Source organism: Carcharhinus amblyrhynchos, chromosome 20 (assembly GCF_965287045.1).
Source record: "Carcharhinus amblyrhynchos chromosome 20, sCarAmb.v2.hapA, whole genome shotgun sequence".
Lineage (NCBI taxonomy): Eukaryota > Metazoa > Chordata > Chondrichthyes > Carcharhiniformes > Carcharhinidae > Carcharhinus > Carcharhinus amblyrhynchos.
In genome coordinates, this window is record NC_137343.1 from 4,282,441 (window position 1) to 4,303,586 (window position 21,146).

A 21,146-nucleotide genomic window follows, 5' to 3' on the forward strand; every position below is an offset into this window, starting at 1 on the left:
CTTCGTCAGGTGAATGAGTTGTGAGCTTGTGAGTTAACTATCAAATAAGTCGGTTGGCCTAAAACCTGGTGTTGTCAGACTTTTTACTGTGCTTACCCCAGTCCAACGCCGGCATATCCACATCATAATCACCCTGCAAACAGGGGAAACAGTATCTCCCTTCTTAAGTGTCAAACCCTTCATGATTTTGAACATCTATTAACTTGCCCCTTGATTTTCTTAGCTTATATATTTCCTTCATGTAACTGAGATCCCAGATGTGGAAATTGTAAGACAGGGAAGAGTTGAGGGGATTAAAAAAATGCATTTAAGGGGAACTTAGATAAACACATGAAGAAAGCAATAAGAGATGTTGATGGGGTTAGATGAAATAGGGAGGAGGATGAATGGAACATGAAAACTGGTATGAACTGGTCAGACAGAATGACCTGTTTCTGTGCCGTAAATACTTTGAAAAGACATTTCTTAACTTGGTCATCTGTGCCAATTTCCAAGCTTAAAGCTCAGAAAGGAAGAGTACTACTCCCATAGCGAGAAAGAAAGAGTTGCATTCATACAGTGCCCTTCAGGACTGCAGATGTCCCAAAGTGCTCTATATCCAAATGAAGTAGTTTTGAAATGTAGTTGCTGTTGTCAGTTAGGAAATGCAGTAGTGCACTTGTGCACAGGAAACTCTCAAACAGCAACATGCTAATGACCAGATAGTCTGTTTTGTGATGTTGATTACTGGATAAATATTGACCAAGGCCTTGGGAATAACTTGCCTGCTGTTTGAAATAGTAGCCATGGGACTCTTGCATCGAGCTTTGGGGCACTCGGGTCATCGTTTCAGTGTCTTATCAGAAAAACATCAGTACTGTACTAGAGTGTCAGCTTTTTACTGCTTGGAGAAGCCATTCACATACATACAACACTGGTCAGGGAGTCCAAAGCCAAAGGTAATAAAGTTAAATTAGTCACAGTAAATCAAAGGGTAAATTCAGGAGAAACCTAGAGAATGGTGAGAACGTGGAAGCTGCTGCCACAAGGCATTGTTGAGGTGAATGCTACAGAGGCATATAAGGGCTGCTGTGTTTCTCACATTACACTACTTTATAGCTTACAAGAGCTTCCAAAGTGCTTTGAGGCATCAGGAGGTCATTAAAAACCCAACGTATATGCTAGTTTTTTTTTTAAATAAAAAATTGTAATAACCATAAATATAAAATGTAATTGTTATACGTTTTTGTGTAGCAGATCCTCATTTAGGAGCCTAACTCATGATAAAGCGTGTCACATCAATAAGATGATATTAACTGCTCAGTTTGAAACTTAAACAACATAATTCAGTTAGCTTATTGGTGGCATTACCGATTCCTGAGAAGGTTTAATTTAAATGCTAAGTTTTGTCTATTTTGCACAGTTTTTTTTGTTTGCTGTGTCATTTCTCTGTATGCAATTTGGTTTACTTCTGTAGATCATTTTAAACACAATCTCCTAAAAGGTGGGAAGTGCTTGTGAGCGCATTTCATCTCTTAGTACTGTGATGGAGCAGCTCTTGTGTGATTGTACATTGTATAGAACAGTGACGTTTTCCAGGTTCTGAGAGACTTGAGCTGTGAGAAAAAGGCTTGAGCAGCTTGTGAATGCCATCCACATTTTCTCGCTTGGAACCTCCTTATGAATGATGACGAATCGGTAAATATCCTTTCGTCCATACAGCTTGTTCCTACACAATTGTGACGCCATGTGTAGAACAATATCTGTGCTCTCCACCCCACCTGAAACCATGTGAACTCCTCGCCCAAGCCAATTTGGGAAAAACAAATTTGGGAAATTCCTCACTGACCCATCGAGGCAATCAGAGCTACTCCAGAAGATCACTCAGGCCCTGATAATTCCTCGTAGTATTTATCCTTTTGTATGGTCCCAGCCTGAAACAGGTTCTGCTGTTGTTTGAAGGGATTCAGTGAATTGGCGCAAGAGTTGTGAGGCTGTTCCAGAATTATCTATTGTCCCAGGAAAGATTCACTTCCTGACATTGAACCTTGACTGTATCCTCATGTGACTCCTGGTTTTCTCCAACCTATTTAATGGGAACACTTCATCTACAATCAATTCCCTTCATCCTCTAAACCTCAATCGGATCACCCATAAGTCTACACTTCACTGAAGAGAAAACCGTTTAGCCTATATTCATAATTAAGATAATTTACAAATACATGTGGTGGACTGGATGTCCTAAGAGAGATTTAGTGAGTATTTATGTAGATTAAAGAAATTAATGTGCAGTCAGACATGTTGAGGTACACATAGAGCTTATTCTAATGTATACGTGTCACATAATATGCTTCTTATACAATGCTCTCTCACTAACCTAATGTTGCTCATGATTTTTTTTTATTTAAGTTGAAAAACCCCAAAGAGCTTCCTCAGATCTTCATGCTGTGGAAAATGTGCCTATATCACTAGTCGGAGTGCCATTGAGTGAGTGCATGCTGCATATAACGTGATGTAAAAACAGTATCCCGTCACACAAAAACCTGATACTTTCAATATATTACATACTTTGCACCATTAGCTTGGCCCTTAAAAATGCTGTAAAGCTACTTGATGAATTGAGGTACCTGGCAGTTCACTAACTTGTGCAATCCCTTTAAGCTTTTAAATCGTTCACATATTCTACCACCGCCGTTTTGACAGAGTTTAGAAAGTTGCTGAAAATCAAAAGTTTCATGCATGATGAACAAAGTCTGCCTTGACCTTGAAGGGAGGTTTTTTTACTGCATAATATTGCGAACTCTGTGTTTTGCTTTTGACTTCAGATCAGAATAAAAGGCCACGGATAGAAGGTGGTCGCCATGGAATGGTTTTCCAACATACAACTGTGACTACTTTAGGATCTCCAGCTATTGTTCCCTTACAGCAACTTATGCCAACAGTGCAGGGTAAGAGATATCAAACACATCTTCACATACACATTTTGATGTCTTCTCTCATTTGCAAGGACATTTTTCCATATATTTAAATTGTACATAAACTTCCTCCGATAGCATCCATCTATTCAAAGTGAAGTCAACAATTTTAGTCAGGGATTCATCTGAAACTAGTTTCTGTTTCTTAATCCTAACTTGAATGAATATGAACAAATGCCATTCTTAAATTAAAATGTACACAGTCAAGCTAAGTATGCATGAACATTAGTAACATTTCAAAAGGTTAAAACTTCTATTTACAGGGGAAAACTACAAGAAAGTATAAACTCCATTCCATCCTTGTTCTAATGCTGCCCTTCAGAGCCAGTTAATTGGTGCATTATAAAGAGGACTGTGCTATATTGAAAGTATCAGTGCAATATAAATGCAGTATGTGATGTTTTTGAACTGTGTGGATGCATGCGCTCACAATCTGAGTTTCAGAGCAAGTTAATATCCACTGAATCAAACGTGATGGAAATTTACCTGTCCTTTTGTGACTTTTGGAACATACTATTAGCTTTATTGTGTTTTTAATGCAGTGCTTAAAATTCTGTTTAGTTTTATATTTGGTAGTAGACTCCTACATGGCACAGCCAAATTGTGGTCTGTAGCTATTACCTTTCATTACAGTATATTTTCGCAGTGATTTCTAATGATGAAAATAAAGTAGGACTTGTATGGGACCTATTAACCTACTTGGCTTCTGAGCAATGTATTCCCTGAGGGTTAGCTTGTATTTTGTTGTTTAACACACATGCCCCTATAATGATATTTACTTTTTTAGTAGTTACGATTGTTACTAAGTACTCTGATATTTTATTCCTTTTCCTCAGTCTTTTTTTTGCTTTTCATTCCATGGAAAGTTTTTGGGTGCCAATCATGGCTTATTGAGTAGGACTCTCGCCTCTGAGTCAGAAGGTTGTGGCTTCCAGAGACTTGAGCTAGGGTCCAGTACAGTATTGAGAGTGTGCTGTACTGTCAGAAGTACTCTCTTTTGGATGAGTCATTATCCGAGGACTTGTCTGCCCCCATCAGGTGGATGTAAAGATCCCATGAACACTACATATGAAGAAGAGTAGGGGAGTTCTCACCGGTTTCCTGGCCAATAATTGGCCCTTAACCAACATTCCTAAAACTGATTTATCTGATCAATATCTATATGCAAATTGGCTGTACTGCAAAAGTGCAGCCCATTGGCTGTAAAGCATTTTGCGGCATTCTGAAGTCATGGCAGATGCTGTACAAATGCAAGTTCTTTCTCTCTTTGAGAACAAACCCTAGGTTAATTTGTATGGAGGACATAAATAATGACTTCTGTGGTGTGTACTACTGCACACTGGCTTTAGTTATGGGTAGCCTTGGCCTTGTACTCATCTGTAGAGGTAAGTAATGTGTTTTTTGCATTGGGTATCTTTTCCTGATTAGGGAAGGTCTGTCCAAGAAAAGTAGAGTTTGTTATTTAGGCAATTGTACACAAACATTTCAGTGTTGCGGGTCAGTACTCAGAGTTAGCTCCATGATACATTTCGTGGCATCATCAGATTTTGCACATTATGCATGTGGTTCTGCAATTATAAAACAACATCCATTGAAGCCAGCTCTCAATGATGGCCACCATACTGAATACACTGATTCATTCAGTTACTCTTAAAATAATGCTGTCCATTCTATTGCACCTTATTGCATCATAATGTGTGCGGTGGAGAAGTGTAGTGACAGTTATTACGCGGCCTACATAACAATCACTAATGTTAACAAGGTGACGCCTATTAAGATTGGTGTATTCTTAGCAAATGTTTCCCACACCAGTACAGAACATGTAGAGGCTCCCCCCAAACTGAGAAGCAGGAAAGTGTTTCTCTGTGTTTTAGAAAGTTATCTCTGGGAAGAGAGCCTTTAGGGGGTTTGTGGCGTAATTTAAATTTCATCTGAGTGACTTATTCTGTTTTTTTTTCTCACTCATTTCCCAGTGTAGATGTTTGAGCATGTCGGTGGGTATTGAGTCAGTCTTTGTTTTCCTTGCAGTTTCTGTATTTTGTCGGAACTGTAGTTTCAAATTGTGTAGGTGGGTTAAGTTACATATATATAATATAAAACCAGTCTTTCATTATTGATATTCAACCTACATTTAACTTGTTGTTTCTCTGAGGCTCTCTTATAGACACTCTGTGACTGGGTCATTAATTAAATGGACATGCATGCTTAAATTCCCAACGTGACTTTGGTCTATTTTGTACTAAATTTAATGGTGATGGGCATATTTTAAGAGTGCTTAACTTGCAGGTGACTCAAGGGGTAAGTTTATTTCTAACCGCTCCCTAAAAGGTTCAAGCACGTTGCTGTCAGGCTTCTCCTCTACTTGTAGATTTATGTTTTGCATTATTTAATTTTGTGAGTTAAATCCATGGCACTGTGCGCAGCTTTCATAGAACTTCTGTGCCAGGAGTTGACAGCTATATATTTGACCTTGTGACAAAGGAAGAGCTGAAGCTATTTCTGTCTTGTTCCTGCTTCTGTAAAACAGTACAACATAATTGCATCTGCAGTATTGGAATCTCATAGACAGTTTAGCTGTTCATATTATTATCTATAGCTTACAGGTCTGACGCAAGTACATGTTGCTTTCATCAGTTTGGTTTCGTACTTTGTTTCAGTCAGGCTGAAACCTCTAGGATGACAATCTATAGAAAGTTGCATAGTTTACTCAAGCAGAATCAGTGATGTTATTTCTGTGATATTTTACACCTGTAGAATATGGGGCTAGCTTGTTTCAGTGTCAGTAAACTGTCTTTTTAAAAATTCAATAGAACTTGATGACACAAAAGCAAGTGCTGAATCTCAACACGGAGTTCTGTACCAAGATTTCCCCCCCCCCCCCCCCCCCCACCTCGTCAAATGTGCTGAAAAGATTCTGTTTGATTTTAATCAGGTTTGATTTTAAAAATTAATTTACACTTGATTCCAAGCATCTCATGAAATGTGTCCTTTTAGTAGTTGTTTTCTTCCTGTGTTTATGTTGCAGAGAAGCAGATTTTGAATCGTTCAGCATTGAGGGAGTCCATTTGATCTGTTGATTCCTGGAAAGAGCTGTTCACTTAACCACGCTACCCTTACTCTTTCCCCATAAACCTGCAAATTTTCCTCCTCCAAGTATTTATCCAATTTTCTTTTGAATGTTGCTATTGAATTTGCTTCCATCACCCTGACAGACAGTGTGCAGTTCACATCATCATTGCTTTGTGTGCTTTAAAAAAAAGTCATTTAGTCTCGGGCTACTTTACCGGTTACTTTAAATCTGTGTCTTCTGGTTACCGATCCTCCTGCAATGGAAACATTTTCTCACCATTAAACTATCAAAACCCCTCATGATTTTGGACAGCATTAAATCTTCCCTTAGCCTCTGTTCTACGGAAAAAAATCCCAATTTCTCTTATCTCTCTACATAACTGAAGTTCTACCCGGATAAATCTATTCTGCACCCTCTAATCTATTGATATTATTCTTAATGTGTGCTACCAGAATTGGGCACAGTACTCCTGTTGATGCCTAACCTGTGTTTTAGAAAACTTTAACATGGCTTTCTTGCTTTTGTCCTCTATATGCCTCTGTTTATAAAATCCAGGGTCCCTTACATTTTGTATTGAGCAGTAGCCTGGCACTGTGGGTGGATATTTCTAATCTTTGTATTTGGTCATATTGCTAATGTATTTGTCCACCATTTGTGAAAATTAAAGGAATAAATTAAGGAAAGAACAAATGATACTGATTCCATGTTCTCTTTGTTTAACATTTCTTCAGGTGGAATGCCCCCTACTCCTCAGACGATACAGCTCACTGGTCAGAAACAAAACCAGCAGCAATACGACCCTTCCAAAGGACCTCCAGTACAGAATGCAGCCAGCCTGCACACACCTCCACCCCAGCTGCCTGGCAGACTGCAACCCACAGCTATGCCATTGACATCACTCCCAGCTACTATTCAGTTGACGCAACAGCACATGGTCGAAACCCAGCTGCAGCCCCATCCCCAAATTCATCCCCAACCCATTCTCCAATCCCAGCCCCAGCCTCAAAACCTCCCGCAGACCAAGGTCCAACAACAGTCTGTTTCTCTGTCTCAGTCTCAGACCCAACTTCAGGTTCAGCTGCAGCAGCAGCAGGTGCAAGCTGCAATACACATACCGATGCAAACTCAACCGCCAGCACAACTCCAACAGACACAAGCACACCTTTCACAACAGCAGGTAAAACATGTTATCTAAAGGTGGTATGTGAACCAAATGTATTGGTAGCAACAAATGTTACTTTTATAGATTTAATGGTTCAACTATAGACTGAACTATAACCAGAGAAGACAACAGCAGTGTATCTGTTTTTTGTACTTCCATCAGCGCCATCATCTCTACCTTTTGTTAACTGGTTTCAGTAGCTCAGACTATTTCCAGTTTGTAATTCTGGGATTCACTATAATAATTACAATTTCTGCTCCTTGCCCTCTTGAGAAGTTTTTAATCTTTTTCCCCACTCTGCTGTCCCTAGTCTGGAGACTGACTGCAAAGGTATTCATGTGACAGGCATGTGGATTACACATTGCCTTCTCCAACCCTTGAGTCCTGATGATCCTGCCCACAAATCTCAGGCAGCTCAGTCCTGTTTGTGCTCTGGAGGGTAGAAAAGTATGCATATTCGCATGGATGTCATGATGGGAAAATATTGTTCCTGAGACTTTCCACAAGCCTGTCAACATCGGAATTTAGAAACAAGAGTAGGCCATTCAGCCCATTGAGTCTGCTGCAGCATTTAAATATTTCATAGCTGATTATCTACCTCCATGCCACTTTTCGCAACTATCCCTGTTTCTCTTCATATCAAATATATTTCTGTCTTGAATATGCTCAGTGTTTGAGCTTCCACAGCCCTCTGGAAGAGATATTTCCAAAGAAACATCACTGTCTGAGTGAAGAAATTCCTTCTCATCTCAATCTTAAATGGCCTGCCACTTATTCTGAGACTTTGTCCCCTGGTTCGAGACTCACCAGCCAGGGAAAACACCCTATTTACATTTATGCTGTCACACCCTGTAAGAACTTTGTCAGTTTCAATGAGAGCATCTCTCCTTGAAATTCTCGGGACTACAGGCTCAGTCTCTCCTCAAAAGACAATCCTGCCATTCTGGACATTAGTCTCTATTCCACTCTCGTCCATGGCAAGTTTCCTTCAAAAAGGGGACATAAACTGTATACAGTACTCCATTATAAGGTCTCACCAAGCCTCTATACAATTGCATCAAGGCATCTTTACTCCTATACTGAAATCACTTTGCGATGAAGGCCGGCATATTATTTGACTCACTAATTACTAGTAGTACCTGCATGCTAGTTTTTAGTGACTCCTGAACAAGGACACCCACATCTCTCTGGGCATCAACACTTCCAAACCTCTTGCTATTTAAGAAAAGTTCTGCCTTGCTTTTTTTTCCTGCCAAGGTGGATAACTTCACACTTACCCACATATTGCATCTGCCATATTTTTACCCACTCACTTAACCTGTCTAAATCCCCTTGAAGCTTCTTTACATCCTCCTCGAAACTCACATTCCCATCTAATTTTGGTGGTTGGGCAGTTTAAAAATATTACATTTGGTCCCCATGTCCAAATCATTTATAAAGATTGCGAACTTCTGTGCCCTAGTAACAGCTTGCCATTCTGAGAATGACCCATTTGTTCCTGCTTTCTGTCTGCTAACCAAATTCTCAATCCATACCAGTTTATTATCCCAGATTCTGAATCCTCCTCACAATTTGCCTTATCGGTTCCAATCCCAAGACTTTGACTAAGTAACTTTTCAACTTGGTTAAACTTTTCATTTTGATGGTCAATTGAATAAAAAGCAGAAGTATGAATGAGAAAAGAGCTGTCATCATCAGGATCCACACAACCCAAATCCCCTCCTCCTGTAATGATTGGCGCCACACCCCTTTCTTGCAGTTCCACAATCTCCTTTCCTTCTGTAGATTTCACTTTAATCATTGTGCCATGCTATGTGTTGGCACATTCCATAAATTATCCACATGTAATAATTGCACAATCTTAAGCCTAAGAACATGTAACCTGTTTTTGTCTTTCTGGTTATGTACAAACCTTTCTTTTAGGTATCAGAACTCGCTGTGCAGAACTAGAAAGAGAAGATCCTGTGTGAGATATATATATGTTATTAGTATGTTGGAATCAATATCTGTTTTAATGTTTAATATTGGTATCAATTTCAGTGTTTCCTCCATCTGTGTGCCTGCACCCTATAATCTTAAGAAAAAAGGAAACTGTGTAGTTATTTTAGTGATTTATCAATTTGGAGGCCCAAGACAGCACAGTGGTTAGCACTGTTGCCTCATAGTGCCGGGACCCAGGCTTGGGTGACTGTCTGTATGGAGTTTGCACATTCTCCTTGTGTCTATGTGGGTTTCCTCCCACAGTCCAAAAATGTATGAGTTAGGCGGATTGGCCATGCTAAATTGCCCCTTAGTGTAAGAGAAACTAGAGTAAATTCATAGGGTTATGAGGATAGGACCTGGGAGGGATTATGGTAGGTATTGACTGGATGGGCCGAATGGCCTCCTTCTGCACTGTAGGATTTTATGATTTGCTCCCCTACTCAGTGTTCAGGGAGTATGCATCCTTTTTGATCATCCTGCCAAAATCCATCACGTCACATTTTGATCTGCCTTGGTGTGTGCACGTTTAGCCTCCTTGTCCCTATGCTTTGGAGAGTCTCCACTAGCTCCCCTATGGAAAACTTCTTTAGACCATCCTTTCTGACCATGTGGTTACTGCTTGTTTCCCTCCTGATTTGGTGTCCATTCATTAATGTGCTACCTTGTGTATAGCACTCTAAGTGCCTGTGAACTTGCCTGTGAGTGCTAGAGTAATGTAAGCAGGTGTTCTAGTATTTTTACAAATACTTCGCTGATCTGTAGAAAATGTGAATGTTTGTCTTCTGACCATTATGTTCTTGCACTTCTGATTTTGCAGACTGTGACGCTGATGCGATCGACAAGCGACTCTGGCCAGGCATGCCAACGATTGATTGCCAATTCACTGCCTACCTCATCCGTGCCACAAGTGACCCTTTCGGGGACAATATCCTCTGCTTCTGTCCATCAAACATTGACTAATAGGACTCCCCTGGCTGCAACCAGGCCAGTGTCACCAATCTCACAATCCAAGCAAGTGGGGCTGGTTAGTTTATCTGTCACAGCACCACCTAAAACCACAGCGGTATTACAGAGTACATCACCAGTTTCACAGGATAGCAGCTCAAACGCACAAGATAAAGTTGTGGAACAAGTCAAACAGGTAGGAACAATGGCTTGTAATTTAGCTGTTTAATCCCTTGTGTTCAGTTTGTAGTGAATTTCTTCAACCGAATGGTTTAAAAAATGTTGATTATTTATGTAGCAAAACTGGTCATATAACCTGATTGTTTAGCTTGAACGTCAGAAGGAAGCGATTGGAAAGATATGCTAAAAAGAGGCTCAAAAAGGTGGGAGCAGGCTTGTGTGGAACATAAACACCATCATAGACCAGTTGTGCAAATGACTTATTTCTGCACTAATTGTCCAATTTTAGTTTAAGAATGTGATATACATTTTATTGCTTGTAGCATACTGGAAGGTTAATTTAATATACTTGCTGCTTTGGAAAGGAAGCAGGAGGAGTTTCTTCCGCTGGCATGCATTCTCTTGGTCCTGCTGTTCTTTGGTGTCAAAAGCTTTAATGGAAATAAGTTAAACTTGAAATTAAAAAAAATCAGAATTCTTTAAGTGGCTGGGACGTGGCTGTTCACACGTGTTCTATCCATTGCTTGAAGAGTTAGATCTCTGACCTAGTATCAGTATGCCACACCAACAAGGTATTAAGCACAATGGGTATTTTGTAGATTGACAATTCAATGTGGGTAGGAATAGAAGTGCTGGAGAAAGTGAAGTAGTGTAGAATGTTTTAGACAGTGGAATAATATTGGTGGAGGTTGAACTGCAGAGCAATTCTTTATTGCACTTGAACAATTAGACTTCTAAATCCCAGGCCAGGCTGAGTGCACAGGTTATTTATAGGGATACAACATTCTCTGTTCTCATTCAACAGTGTGCTGCATCTCCAGTTTCAAACATGGATTCCCTGTGCATAGATGGCATCAAGGGCTGCAGAGCCTTGGAAGTGACAAGTTTAAATCCGCATCCCTTTATTCTGCAAAGATCTCAAATTGCAAAAGATTTGTTGTACATCAATAAGGTGATAGCTTTTTCCAAACCTCCATAAAATTCAAATAGAACATGAAAGAGGTTTCTCTTCAAGGAACATTGAACTATTTGGGCTTCAGGAGCTATATTTCCAGGGCTGCGGTGCCAAATGCAACCATACATTGGGTCACCCCTCTGTATTGCACCAATGTTTCAACATGTGACATCACCAATTAATGACTTAAACTGCAGCTCTATGCTTGGATTCATCTCCGCCAGTGCAGGTAATCCACAACCCCACATTCTCAAACCTGGCTATCTCGAAGCTCAGGAAATTTGGACCTATTTGCACTGACATGAGATGACAAGATGGAGATTCAGCCCTCCAGTTAGATCAAGTTGACCAGTATCTTGACTCCAAGTATCTGCCTTTGGATCCGTAACCCTTGATACCATTTGCCAAACAAAGAGTTAGCAATCTTCATTTTGAAATTTTGAATTGTAAAGCTTTCTGGAAGAGAGAGTGTTCCAGATTTCTGCTACCTTTCAGGCAAACATGAAATAGGAACAGAAGTAGGCCAATTGAGCCTATTCCACATTCAATAATAATTGAATTCCACATTCTATCCCCATAAAGGGAATCTATTTACCTTTGCCTTATTAATATACAGTGACCCCACTTCTACTGCCTTCAGAGGTGGAGGCATCCAAAATCACACAACCCTCAGAGAGAAAATTTCTCCTCATCTTTATCCAGTATGGGCCACCTCTGATGTTAAAACAGTGGCGACTAGTTCTGGACTCGCCCACAAGAGGAAGCATCCCTCTGATATCCACCTTGTCAACACCATTCAGGAATAAATACCTTAATCAAGTCATCCTTCACTCTTCTAAACTCCAGTGGAAACAAACCCAGGCTTTCCAACCTATTATACGACTACCCGCTCATTCCAGCTGTCAATTTAGTTGCCCTCCTCTGAACTGCCTCCAGGTTTACATCCTTAAATAAGGAGACCAAAACTGCACACAATATTTAAGAAGTAGTCTCATCAATGCCCTATATAACTGAAGCATAAAGTCCTTTTGTGTTCAATTTCTCTCGTAATAAAGTTAACATTCCATTAATCTTGATTACGTACTATTACCCGCATACTAACCTATTGTGACTCATGCACTCAACACCTCTGATTCTGTAGTCATCTCCATTTAAGCAATACTCTTTTTTTTATTCTTCCTGCCAAAGTTAACGACTTCACATTTTCCTGCATCGTGCTTCATCTGCCAGATTTTTGTTCACTCACTCAACCTGTCGAGATTCATTTGCAAATTCTGTATGTTGCCTCCACAACATGCTTTCCTGCCTATCTTTGTGTCATCTGCAAATTTAGCCATTGCCTTCCCTTCCCTTGTTGAAGTAATTTATGTTAATTGTAAAAAGTTGAGGCCGCAGCACAGACCCATGCGGATCTCCACTCATCACATTCTGCCAATCAGACAAAGACCCATTTATGCATTCTCTATATTCTGTACCTTCGATAATGAAGACAGCAGTAAGATGTTTGTTATTTTGTCCACCATTTCCTTATTATTTATGATTAACTCCCCATTCTCACTCTCCAGAGGACCAAAATTCACTTTACTTACCCATTTCTTGTTTAAGTACCCATAGAAACCCTTGCTATCTATTTTAAGATCCATAGCTAGCTTTCTACTGTACTCCTGTTTCTCTCCCCTGATTAACTAACTTTTTAGTCACTCTATGATTATTTATATTCTGACCTGCCACTTATCGTTGTGCAGTTAAATGTTTTTCCTTAGAAGTTTGATACTTTCCTGAACTTCTTGAGTTAAACATGGATGGTGGGTCCTCCCCTTTGTCTTTTTCTTTACAGCAGGAACATACTTATTCTGAGTATGCTGAAGTATCCCCTTGAGTGTCTGCCACTGCTTCTCTATTGGTTTATGCCCTACCCGAGTATCCCAGTTCACTTCAGCTAGCTCAGCTTTCATACCCACTTGGTTGCCTTTATTTATGTTTAAAATACAAGTCTTGGACCTACTCTTCTTCCTTTCAAACTGGATGTAAAATTCAATCATATTGTGGTTGTTGCTGCCTGAGGTCATTAATTAATCTTGTCACATTACAGAATGATTCCCAGATATGCTGCTATAGAAACTATCTTGAAAGCATTCTGAGAACTCTTCATCCAGGATACTACTGCCAATCTGATTTTTCCAGTTATGTGTGTTTAAAATCGCCCAAGATTATACCATACCTTTATCACATGCACCCAATATTTCTTCGTGCTACATTGCCGTTAGGAGGCCTGTAAACCACTCCGACTAGTGATCCCTTTCTCCTACAATTCCTCACCCTGACCTAAACTGATTCCACGTCCTGATTTCCTGAACCAAAGTCAATGCTATTGTACCAATGCCATCCTTAATTAACAGTGCAATTCCTCCACCTTTACCTAGCTTCCTATTCTTGTTGAATATCAATATTCATATTTATTTACTTCAATGTGTGCTATTAATTTGTTTACTTTGTTATGAATGCTACGTGCATTTGGATACAGAGCCTTTAATCTTTTTTCTATCTTTGTAATGTCTAGTCTTTATTCTTCACACATTGGTAGGTTTTCTTTCTCTCTTCCCTTCCAGCCATTCTTTGATCCTCTTTTCCCTCTCCAAGAAGTGCTTCTTGATATCGCTCCTGAATAGCCCATCTCTAATTTTAAGGTTCTGCCCCTTTGCTCTGGGCTCTATACCTGAGAAGTTGGTTCATTTCATTCAGCCCCCTCAAATCCTTTACTTGTAAACACTTCAGTCAGATCAACCATCAATCTTCTGAGCCTGAGGGAATGCAAGCTGAGTCTGTGCAAGCGTTATTTTGTGGCTGGCTAGTTGTCTTGTTGTTTGTTAGCTAATGAGCCGCAACACCGAGATCTGCTGGTATCATTAAATCTGGGGTGCTGTATATTAGTGGAAATATTACAGTGAGTAAGTGCACTGTAGCAGCAGTGAGCAGTTTGTGACTGATCTCACTTCCAAAGCAGCAAGGAGATGACTTTGTCTGAAGTTAGAGAGTTGAAAGGGTACACAGTTCAATCATTAAATCAGCTGGTGTGTTATTAGAATCACATGATGCATTCTGTCCATTTGCATGTGAAGGCTCTCTGAAAGAAGTATTTAATTATCCCTACTCCCCTGCTCCAGTCCCCAACGCCCTACCTGTACGCCGTTAATTCAGCCCCCATTTCATTAATAGGAAAATCAGATACACCAGCGAATTGCTGAACTTAGGAAAGAGGGATTGTGGTCAATGAGAAGATTGCCACGACTTCAGGAAGCTCCACGGCCGAAATCTCACTGGGACTATCTGCTGGAGGAAATGCAGTGGATGGCTGCAGATTTTGCTCAAGAAAGGAGGTGGAAGATGGGCATTGCTAAAAAGGTAAACTTGTGTCTGACCTTGCGTGCATTGATGGGAAGCAACAAAGAATGTACAAATATAAAGCCTGTCATCACTTCACTCGGGATACATTGCAACCATGGAATCAGTTTTTAAGGTGTATTTACTGTTGTTGTAGGGATAAGCACGCCAGCCAGTTAGCAAACTACAAGGTGCCGTAAACTGCATGAGGTGACTGGCTTGCGTGTCAGATTTTGGTTGTGCTGATTGAGAAAGGAATTTTGACCCTGGAAGTCTTCAGAAGACTTAATTGGTCCTGAAGTGCTTTGAAATGTTTGAGGTTATGAAAGCGCTGTCTAAATTATCATGAACTGAGAAACCTTTGTCACCTTACAGAGGTCTTTACAATTATGGAATGGTTTGATGAGGTGGATGTAGACTAGATGTTTCCAGTTGTGGAAAAAGTCCAAAATTATCAGTCAGAAATATGAGATGGTCATAAATAAATCCAACAGAGAATTGGGGAGAAAAAGAGTAGTGAGAATATGGAACTCGTTACCACATCGAGCACAGGACATGACCGCATGGTGGTTAGCACTGCTACCTCGCGGTGCCAGGGACCCGGGTTCAATTCTGGCCTTGGTTGACTGTGTGAAGTTTGTACGTTCTCCCCGTGTTTGTGTGGGTTTCCTCCAGTACTCTGGTTTCCCCCCACGGTCCAGGAATGTGTGGTTTAGGTGGATTGGCTATGCTAAATTGCCCCTTTGTATCCAAAGACGCGTAAGTTAGGTGGATTAGCCATGGTAAATGCACAGGGTTATGAGGATGGCGATAGGTCTGGGTAATATGCCCTTCAGAGACTTGATGCAGACTCGATGGGTCAAATAGTCTCCTGCTGCACCGTAGGAATTCTATAGTTTCTATGCTTGTGCTATGAAATAAACCTGTTGGACTTTAACCTGACGTTGTGAGACTAGTTTCTATGGAACAGTCGAATAGCATAAATGCATGTAAAGGAAGGCAGATATATATAAAAAACTGAAAGGTGTACAGTTTATACTGATGAGGTGGGATGAAGAAAGTGGGAGGGGAAGTTTGTTTGTGTACAAAAATACAAGCATGGTTTGTTGAGCCAAATGGCCTGTTTCATAGAATCCCTACAGTGCAGGAGGCGGCCATTTGGCCCATTCAGCCTACACTGACAACATCCCACCCAGGTCCTATCCCCGTCAGCCCATGTATTTACCTTGCTAATCCCCCGGACAATAAGAAAAAGTTTATCATAGCCAATCAATGCAACCTACACATATAATCAGTAAGGGGATAAGGCAGGTAAGTGGGGTTGATGATTATATATATGATCTCACTGAATGGATCAGTTTCAGTGGGCCTAATGGCTTTGCTCTGATTCTATGTCTTACGGTTTGTGTAAATTCTACAATGTAAATGCGAGTTATTTATTTTTTAATTAACATAATTAATGTTTTGTAGCTCAGTAAACATTAGCATTGTACATTCAAGTATTATAATCAGCAACTTTGAAAACTTTTGGAACATGCATCTTACAGATGCAATAAATTCTTCTAGCTTTTTTTTAACTTTATAATTTAGATTATGTATAATATTGATTTGAAAAAAAGCACAGCCTTTAGTAATCCTTCTTTACGACTAGCTTGCACGAACTGTTGTGCGCCATCATGAAGAACAGAAGCTAAATGAAGAAAGAGCGAAAAGAGAAGAACATGCCAAACTAAGACGCAAAGCTGCTTCAGTTGCTAGGGATGTACTGCAATTCTGGTGGAATATTGAAAAGGTAAAATATTTAAGTATTCATGATTACTTAAGATCTGTTGAGTTTTACTTAATCAGTCGCATTGATATATTCCAACAAGTGACAGAAGTGTCACCTGAAATATTAACTCTTAGCAGGATTCCCAAATCATGCCTGTCACCATATCGTGCTTATTTGGTATTTTGAGGAGTCTAAAAGTGCTGTTGAAACAAAATTAGTGCCAGTATTTCTTGGTGATGATTAATACTGCATGTTGCAGAGACAGCATCACATAGAGACCTTTGAGCACCCCCCTAATTAACATTACCTTTACAATTGGTGGCTGTGTCTTCAGGTGCTTGGTCTTTAGGTTCTAGCATTGCCTGACTGAATCACTCTGCTTATGCTCCTTTTAGAATCTTCCTTAAAATCTATTTCTTCAACCAAGCTTTCAGGACCTGTTTAAAACCCTGTTGTGTACTCAGTTCCAGATAAATTTGTGGGATGTGGGCTTCACTGACTAGACCAATATATATTTCCAAATTAGGATGGTGAGTGGGTTGGAGGGGAACTTCCAGGTAGTGGTGTTCCAATGCATCTGCTGCTCTTGTTCCACTAGATCAGGGGTCTCCAAACTACGGCTCGCGGGCCACATCTGGCCTTCAGTGGGCTACATCTGGCCCGCAGCCAGTGGGGCGGGACGGGATTCCCGCTGCCGAAAACTCTCCCATGTCCGGAATCCGGACGCGGGGACGGAAGCCACAGACCGGACATTTGCTGTTGCTCCACGTGGTGTCTGATGGACCCATGGGAATGCCCACCCTCTTTACTGGCTATTGTCCAATCAGAGCTGCTGTCCTGTGACTGACAGTTAATTAAACGAATCAGCAATTGAGACATCTGTTGCTGCTCTGCACTGACTGAGTGACAGCTGCTTTATCCTATCCGTAAGCTCCATCTGTCTGAAATGAGCGAGAACAATGACGATGACAGTGGCAATTCAGACCAGTTATGGAAGGAAAAAGAAAAGAGAAGTGCACAGTGAGTGCCGTCTGTTGAATGAAGAATGGGGTGTACAGCACTTTTTTGTACAAGCAGGTGATAAAGCCTTGTGTGTCATATGCAACAAAACTGTTGCAGTTTTGAAGGAGTGCAATGTACGTCGGCACTATGAGACCAAACTTGAACCACGTTATTCCCAATTCACAGGAACACTGTTCGGAAAAATTTGGATCAATGCAGTGTAGGTTGTTTTCCCAACAAGCTTTCTTTACACAGAAGATAACTCAAAATGAAGCGTTAACCAGGGCCAGTTACAAACTAGCTTGTATGTTGGCTAAAAGAGGAAAGCCATTCACCAACGGAGATCTCATCAAAGAGTGTATAATGGAAGCAGTGGAAGAGTTATGTCTAGAAAAAGCAAATCTGTTCAAGATCATCAGTCTTGCGCCACATACTGTTGCTTGTAGAATTGAGGATATAGGAAGCAATATATTTCATCAAATTGCAGACAAAGCAAGAGATTTTCAGTTGTATTCTCTCATACTTGATGAATCAACTGATGTGTATGACACATCACAACACCTAGTATTCATCTGTGGCGTCGACAGTGAATTTAATGTGACGCAAGAATTAGCATCAGTGCATACCATGCACAACATAGTAACTGGAGAAGACATCTTCAAAGAATTGCAAAATACTATGTTAGAAGAAAACCTGGAGTGGAATAAACTGCAGTGTGTGACAATTGATGGAGGAAAGAACATGTCGGTGTGAAGAAAGGTTTGATTGGACAAATCACAAAAGCTTGTGAAGTTGTTGAATTCTCAAAGCCCATGTTTCTGCATTGTATTATCCATCAACAAGCATTGTGCGGAAAATATCTGGATATGTCTTGTGTTCTGAAACCTGTTGTTTCAACAGTGAATTTCATTCGATCGCAAGGGTTTAATCATCGCCAGTTTCATGATTTTCTGAAAGAAACTGATTCTGAGTTTGGTGACTTGCCTTATTATACAGCAGTTCGATGGCTTAGTTGTTGAAAGATTCAATCACGGTTCTTTCAGCTCAGAGAGGAAATTGATTCCTTTCCCACAGAGAAGAATTGACCCGAACCACTTTTATCAAATCTTGACTGGCTTTGGAAGTTGGCGTTTTTTTGCAGACGTGACAGGCCATGTGAACCAATTGAATCTGAAGTTGCAACGTGAAACAAATCTGACTTGTGATCTATTCGTGCATGTCAAGGCAAAACTGATGCTATTTCAAGGACAGCTGAAAGTTCATAACTTGGTTCATTTTCCATGTTGTGAAAAATTTCATGAAGAAAGTGAAGCAGAATTTCCTTCTTCATTTGCAACAGAAATCATTAAGGACTTGCAGAAACAATTTCAAGAACTATTTTCTGATCTTGATGGAAACACAGATGAAATAAAGCTGTTTCAAAATCCATTTGACTGCAATGTTGAAACACTGCCAAGTTACTTTCAAATGGAAATTATTGATCTCCAATCAGATATGCTGAAAGACAAGTATAAAGAAGGACATCTGATCCAATTTTATAAATCTTTGCAGCCTGAGCAGCTTCCAAATTTGAAGTGTTTTGCTTGTGGATTTGTGTCAGTTTTTGGTACAACATACCTGTGTGAACAAACATTTTCAAAAATGAAGTATGTCAAGTCCAAATATTGAGCAAATTGACCTGATTAGCACTTGAAGTCCATTCTAATAATTGGCTCCTCAAGCTTGAAATCTCAGTTCAGCAATACTTTGAAATAAAAAAAGCAGTTCCATCATTCCCATTAATCTTGTGCAAAACATCATGATTAGTTGGTTACGATTGAAAACTCCAAATGCCAGAATTCTGTAGAAAGGTGCACTCTGAATTTATTTTTGTTCGTCCTTTATTAATGGTTCAAGTTTATTTTGAATTTCTTTGCTTTGTTTTCCTGATGTTCTTTCTTGGGGCATGTTATTTTTCTTACTGTGTGCCACAAAATTGGGCAAATTCTCATTTCAAGTAAACATTGTAAAATTTCAGTAAATAAAATTAATTAAAAATGGATAGCCTGCTTTTCTCATCTGCAGTTAAGTAATTGATTATTTTGTCAGAGCGTTTGCTAATGTTTGATATTTTTACTCATATATCATTTCTCAGTGTAAGCATGGCATTGTTTCTTTGTGAAGGGCTGGATGGCCTACTCCTGCTCCTATTTCTTATGTTCTTATTATGTTCTTATATCATGCTGATCACAAAGATGATCCAAATAAAACGTATTCATTTATAAGACTAATTTTTTTCTTTGGCCCGTGAAAATGTGTAAAATATACAATGTGGCCCTCGTACTGAAAAGTTTGGAGATCCCTGCACCAGGAAGTAATGTACATGGGTTTGAAAAATGCTGTCTAAGGAGCTTTGGTGAGTTGCCTCAGTGCATCTTGCACTGAGTATACACTGCTGCCTTTGTGTGATGTTAGTGAAAGGGGTGCCAATCGAGTAGGTTCCCTTGTCCTGGATGGTGTTGAGCTTCGAGTGTTTTTGTAGCTGCACCCATCCAGGCAAGGAGAGTGTATTCCATCACACTCCTGACTTGTGCATTGTGGGTGGGAAGTTAGGAGTTGAGTTGTCACAAGATTCCTAGTCTCTGACCTGCTGTTGTAGTCACTGTATTTATATGGTTGGTCCAGTTCATTTCCTGATCAGTGGTAATCCCCAGGATGTTGATAGTGGGGATTCAGCAATACTAATGCCATTGATTATCAAGGGCAATGGTTTGATTCTATCTGGTTTGAGATGGTCATTGCCTGGCACAGAAACTAGAAGCAGGTGTAGACATTCAGCCCTTTGAGCCTGCTCCACCATTCATTTTGATCATGGATGAACATCGAATTGAGCATCCCGATTCTTCCCTCCGCCCCATATCTCTTGATCCTTTTAGCCCCAAGTGCTAAATCTAATTTCTCTTGAAATCCAACAACATTTTTGCCTCAACTGCATTCTGGAGTAGTGAATTCCACACATTCACCATCTTCTGGGTGAGCAAATTTATCGTCACTTCAGTTCTAAGAGATTTACCCCTTATCTTCAATCTATGACCCCTATGGACTTCCCCCACCATTGGGAACATTTTTTTCTGAATCTACCCTGTCTAATCCTGTTAGAATTTTATAAGTTTCCATGAGATCCCTTCTCACTCTACTAAACTCCAGTGAATATACATCTAACCGACTTAGACTGTCCTCATATGACAAGCCTGCCATCCCAGGAATCAGCCTGGTAAATCTTCACCATACTCCTCTGTAGCAAGAACATCCTTCTTCAGACAAGGACAGCAAAACTGCACACAATACACCCAGGTGTGGCCTCACCAACACCCTATACAATTGCAGCAAAACATCCCTAGCCTTATACTCAAATCCTCTTGCTGTGAAGGCTGGTATACCATTTGCCTTCTTTACTGCCTGCTGTACCTGCGCACTTACTTTCAGTGACTCATGCAGAGGACACAAGATCTCATTGAGTATCCACCTCTCTCGATTTGCACCCATTTAAGTAATAATATGTCTTCCTATTATTGCTACCAAAGTGGATAACCTCACACTTATCCACATTATACTGCATCTGCCGTGTGGATACCCACACACTCAGCCTGTACAAATCACACTGAAGCATCAATCTAGCACAAACCTTTCAGCCCAATCTTGGATATTGTCCAGGTTTTACTGCATTTGGACATGAACTGCTTCAGTTTCTGAGTAATCTCAAA

At 40.2% G+C, this 21,146-nt stretch overlaps 1 protein-coding gene across 10 annotated transcripts in view; it reads left to right on the forward strand.

Annotated features, from left to right (window-relative positions):
• ep400 (E1A binding protein p400) overlaps positions 1–21,146 on the forward strand; it is a 150,136-nt gene that overhangs the window by 41,404 nt on the left and 87,586 nt on the right. For 8 of the 10 annotated variants that reach the window (XM_080207995.1, XM_080207999.1, XM_080207997.1 and 5 more), the window contains 5 exons: positions 2,805–2,927; positions 6,756–7,201; positions 9,987–10,310; positions 14,466–14,651; positions 16,282–16,422. In XM_080207995.1, the coding sequence (XP_080064121.1) occupies positions 2,805–2,927; positions 6,756–7,201; positions 9,987–10,310; positions 14,466–14,651; positions 16,282–16,422 (1,220 nt within the window). The remainder of the gene's footprint in view (positions 1–2,804; positions 2,928–6,755; positions 7,202–9,986; positions 10,311–14,465; positions 14,652–16,281; positions 16,423–21,146) is intronic. The other 2 variants (XM_080208001.1, XM_080208003.1) reach the window with 1 other exon arrangement.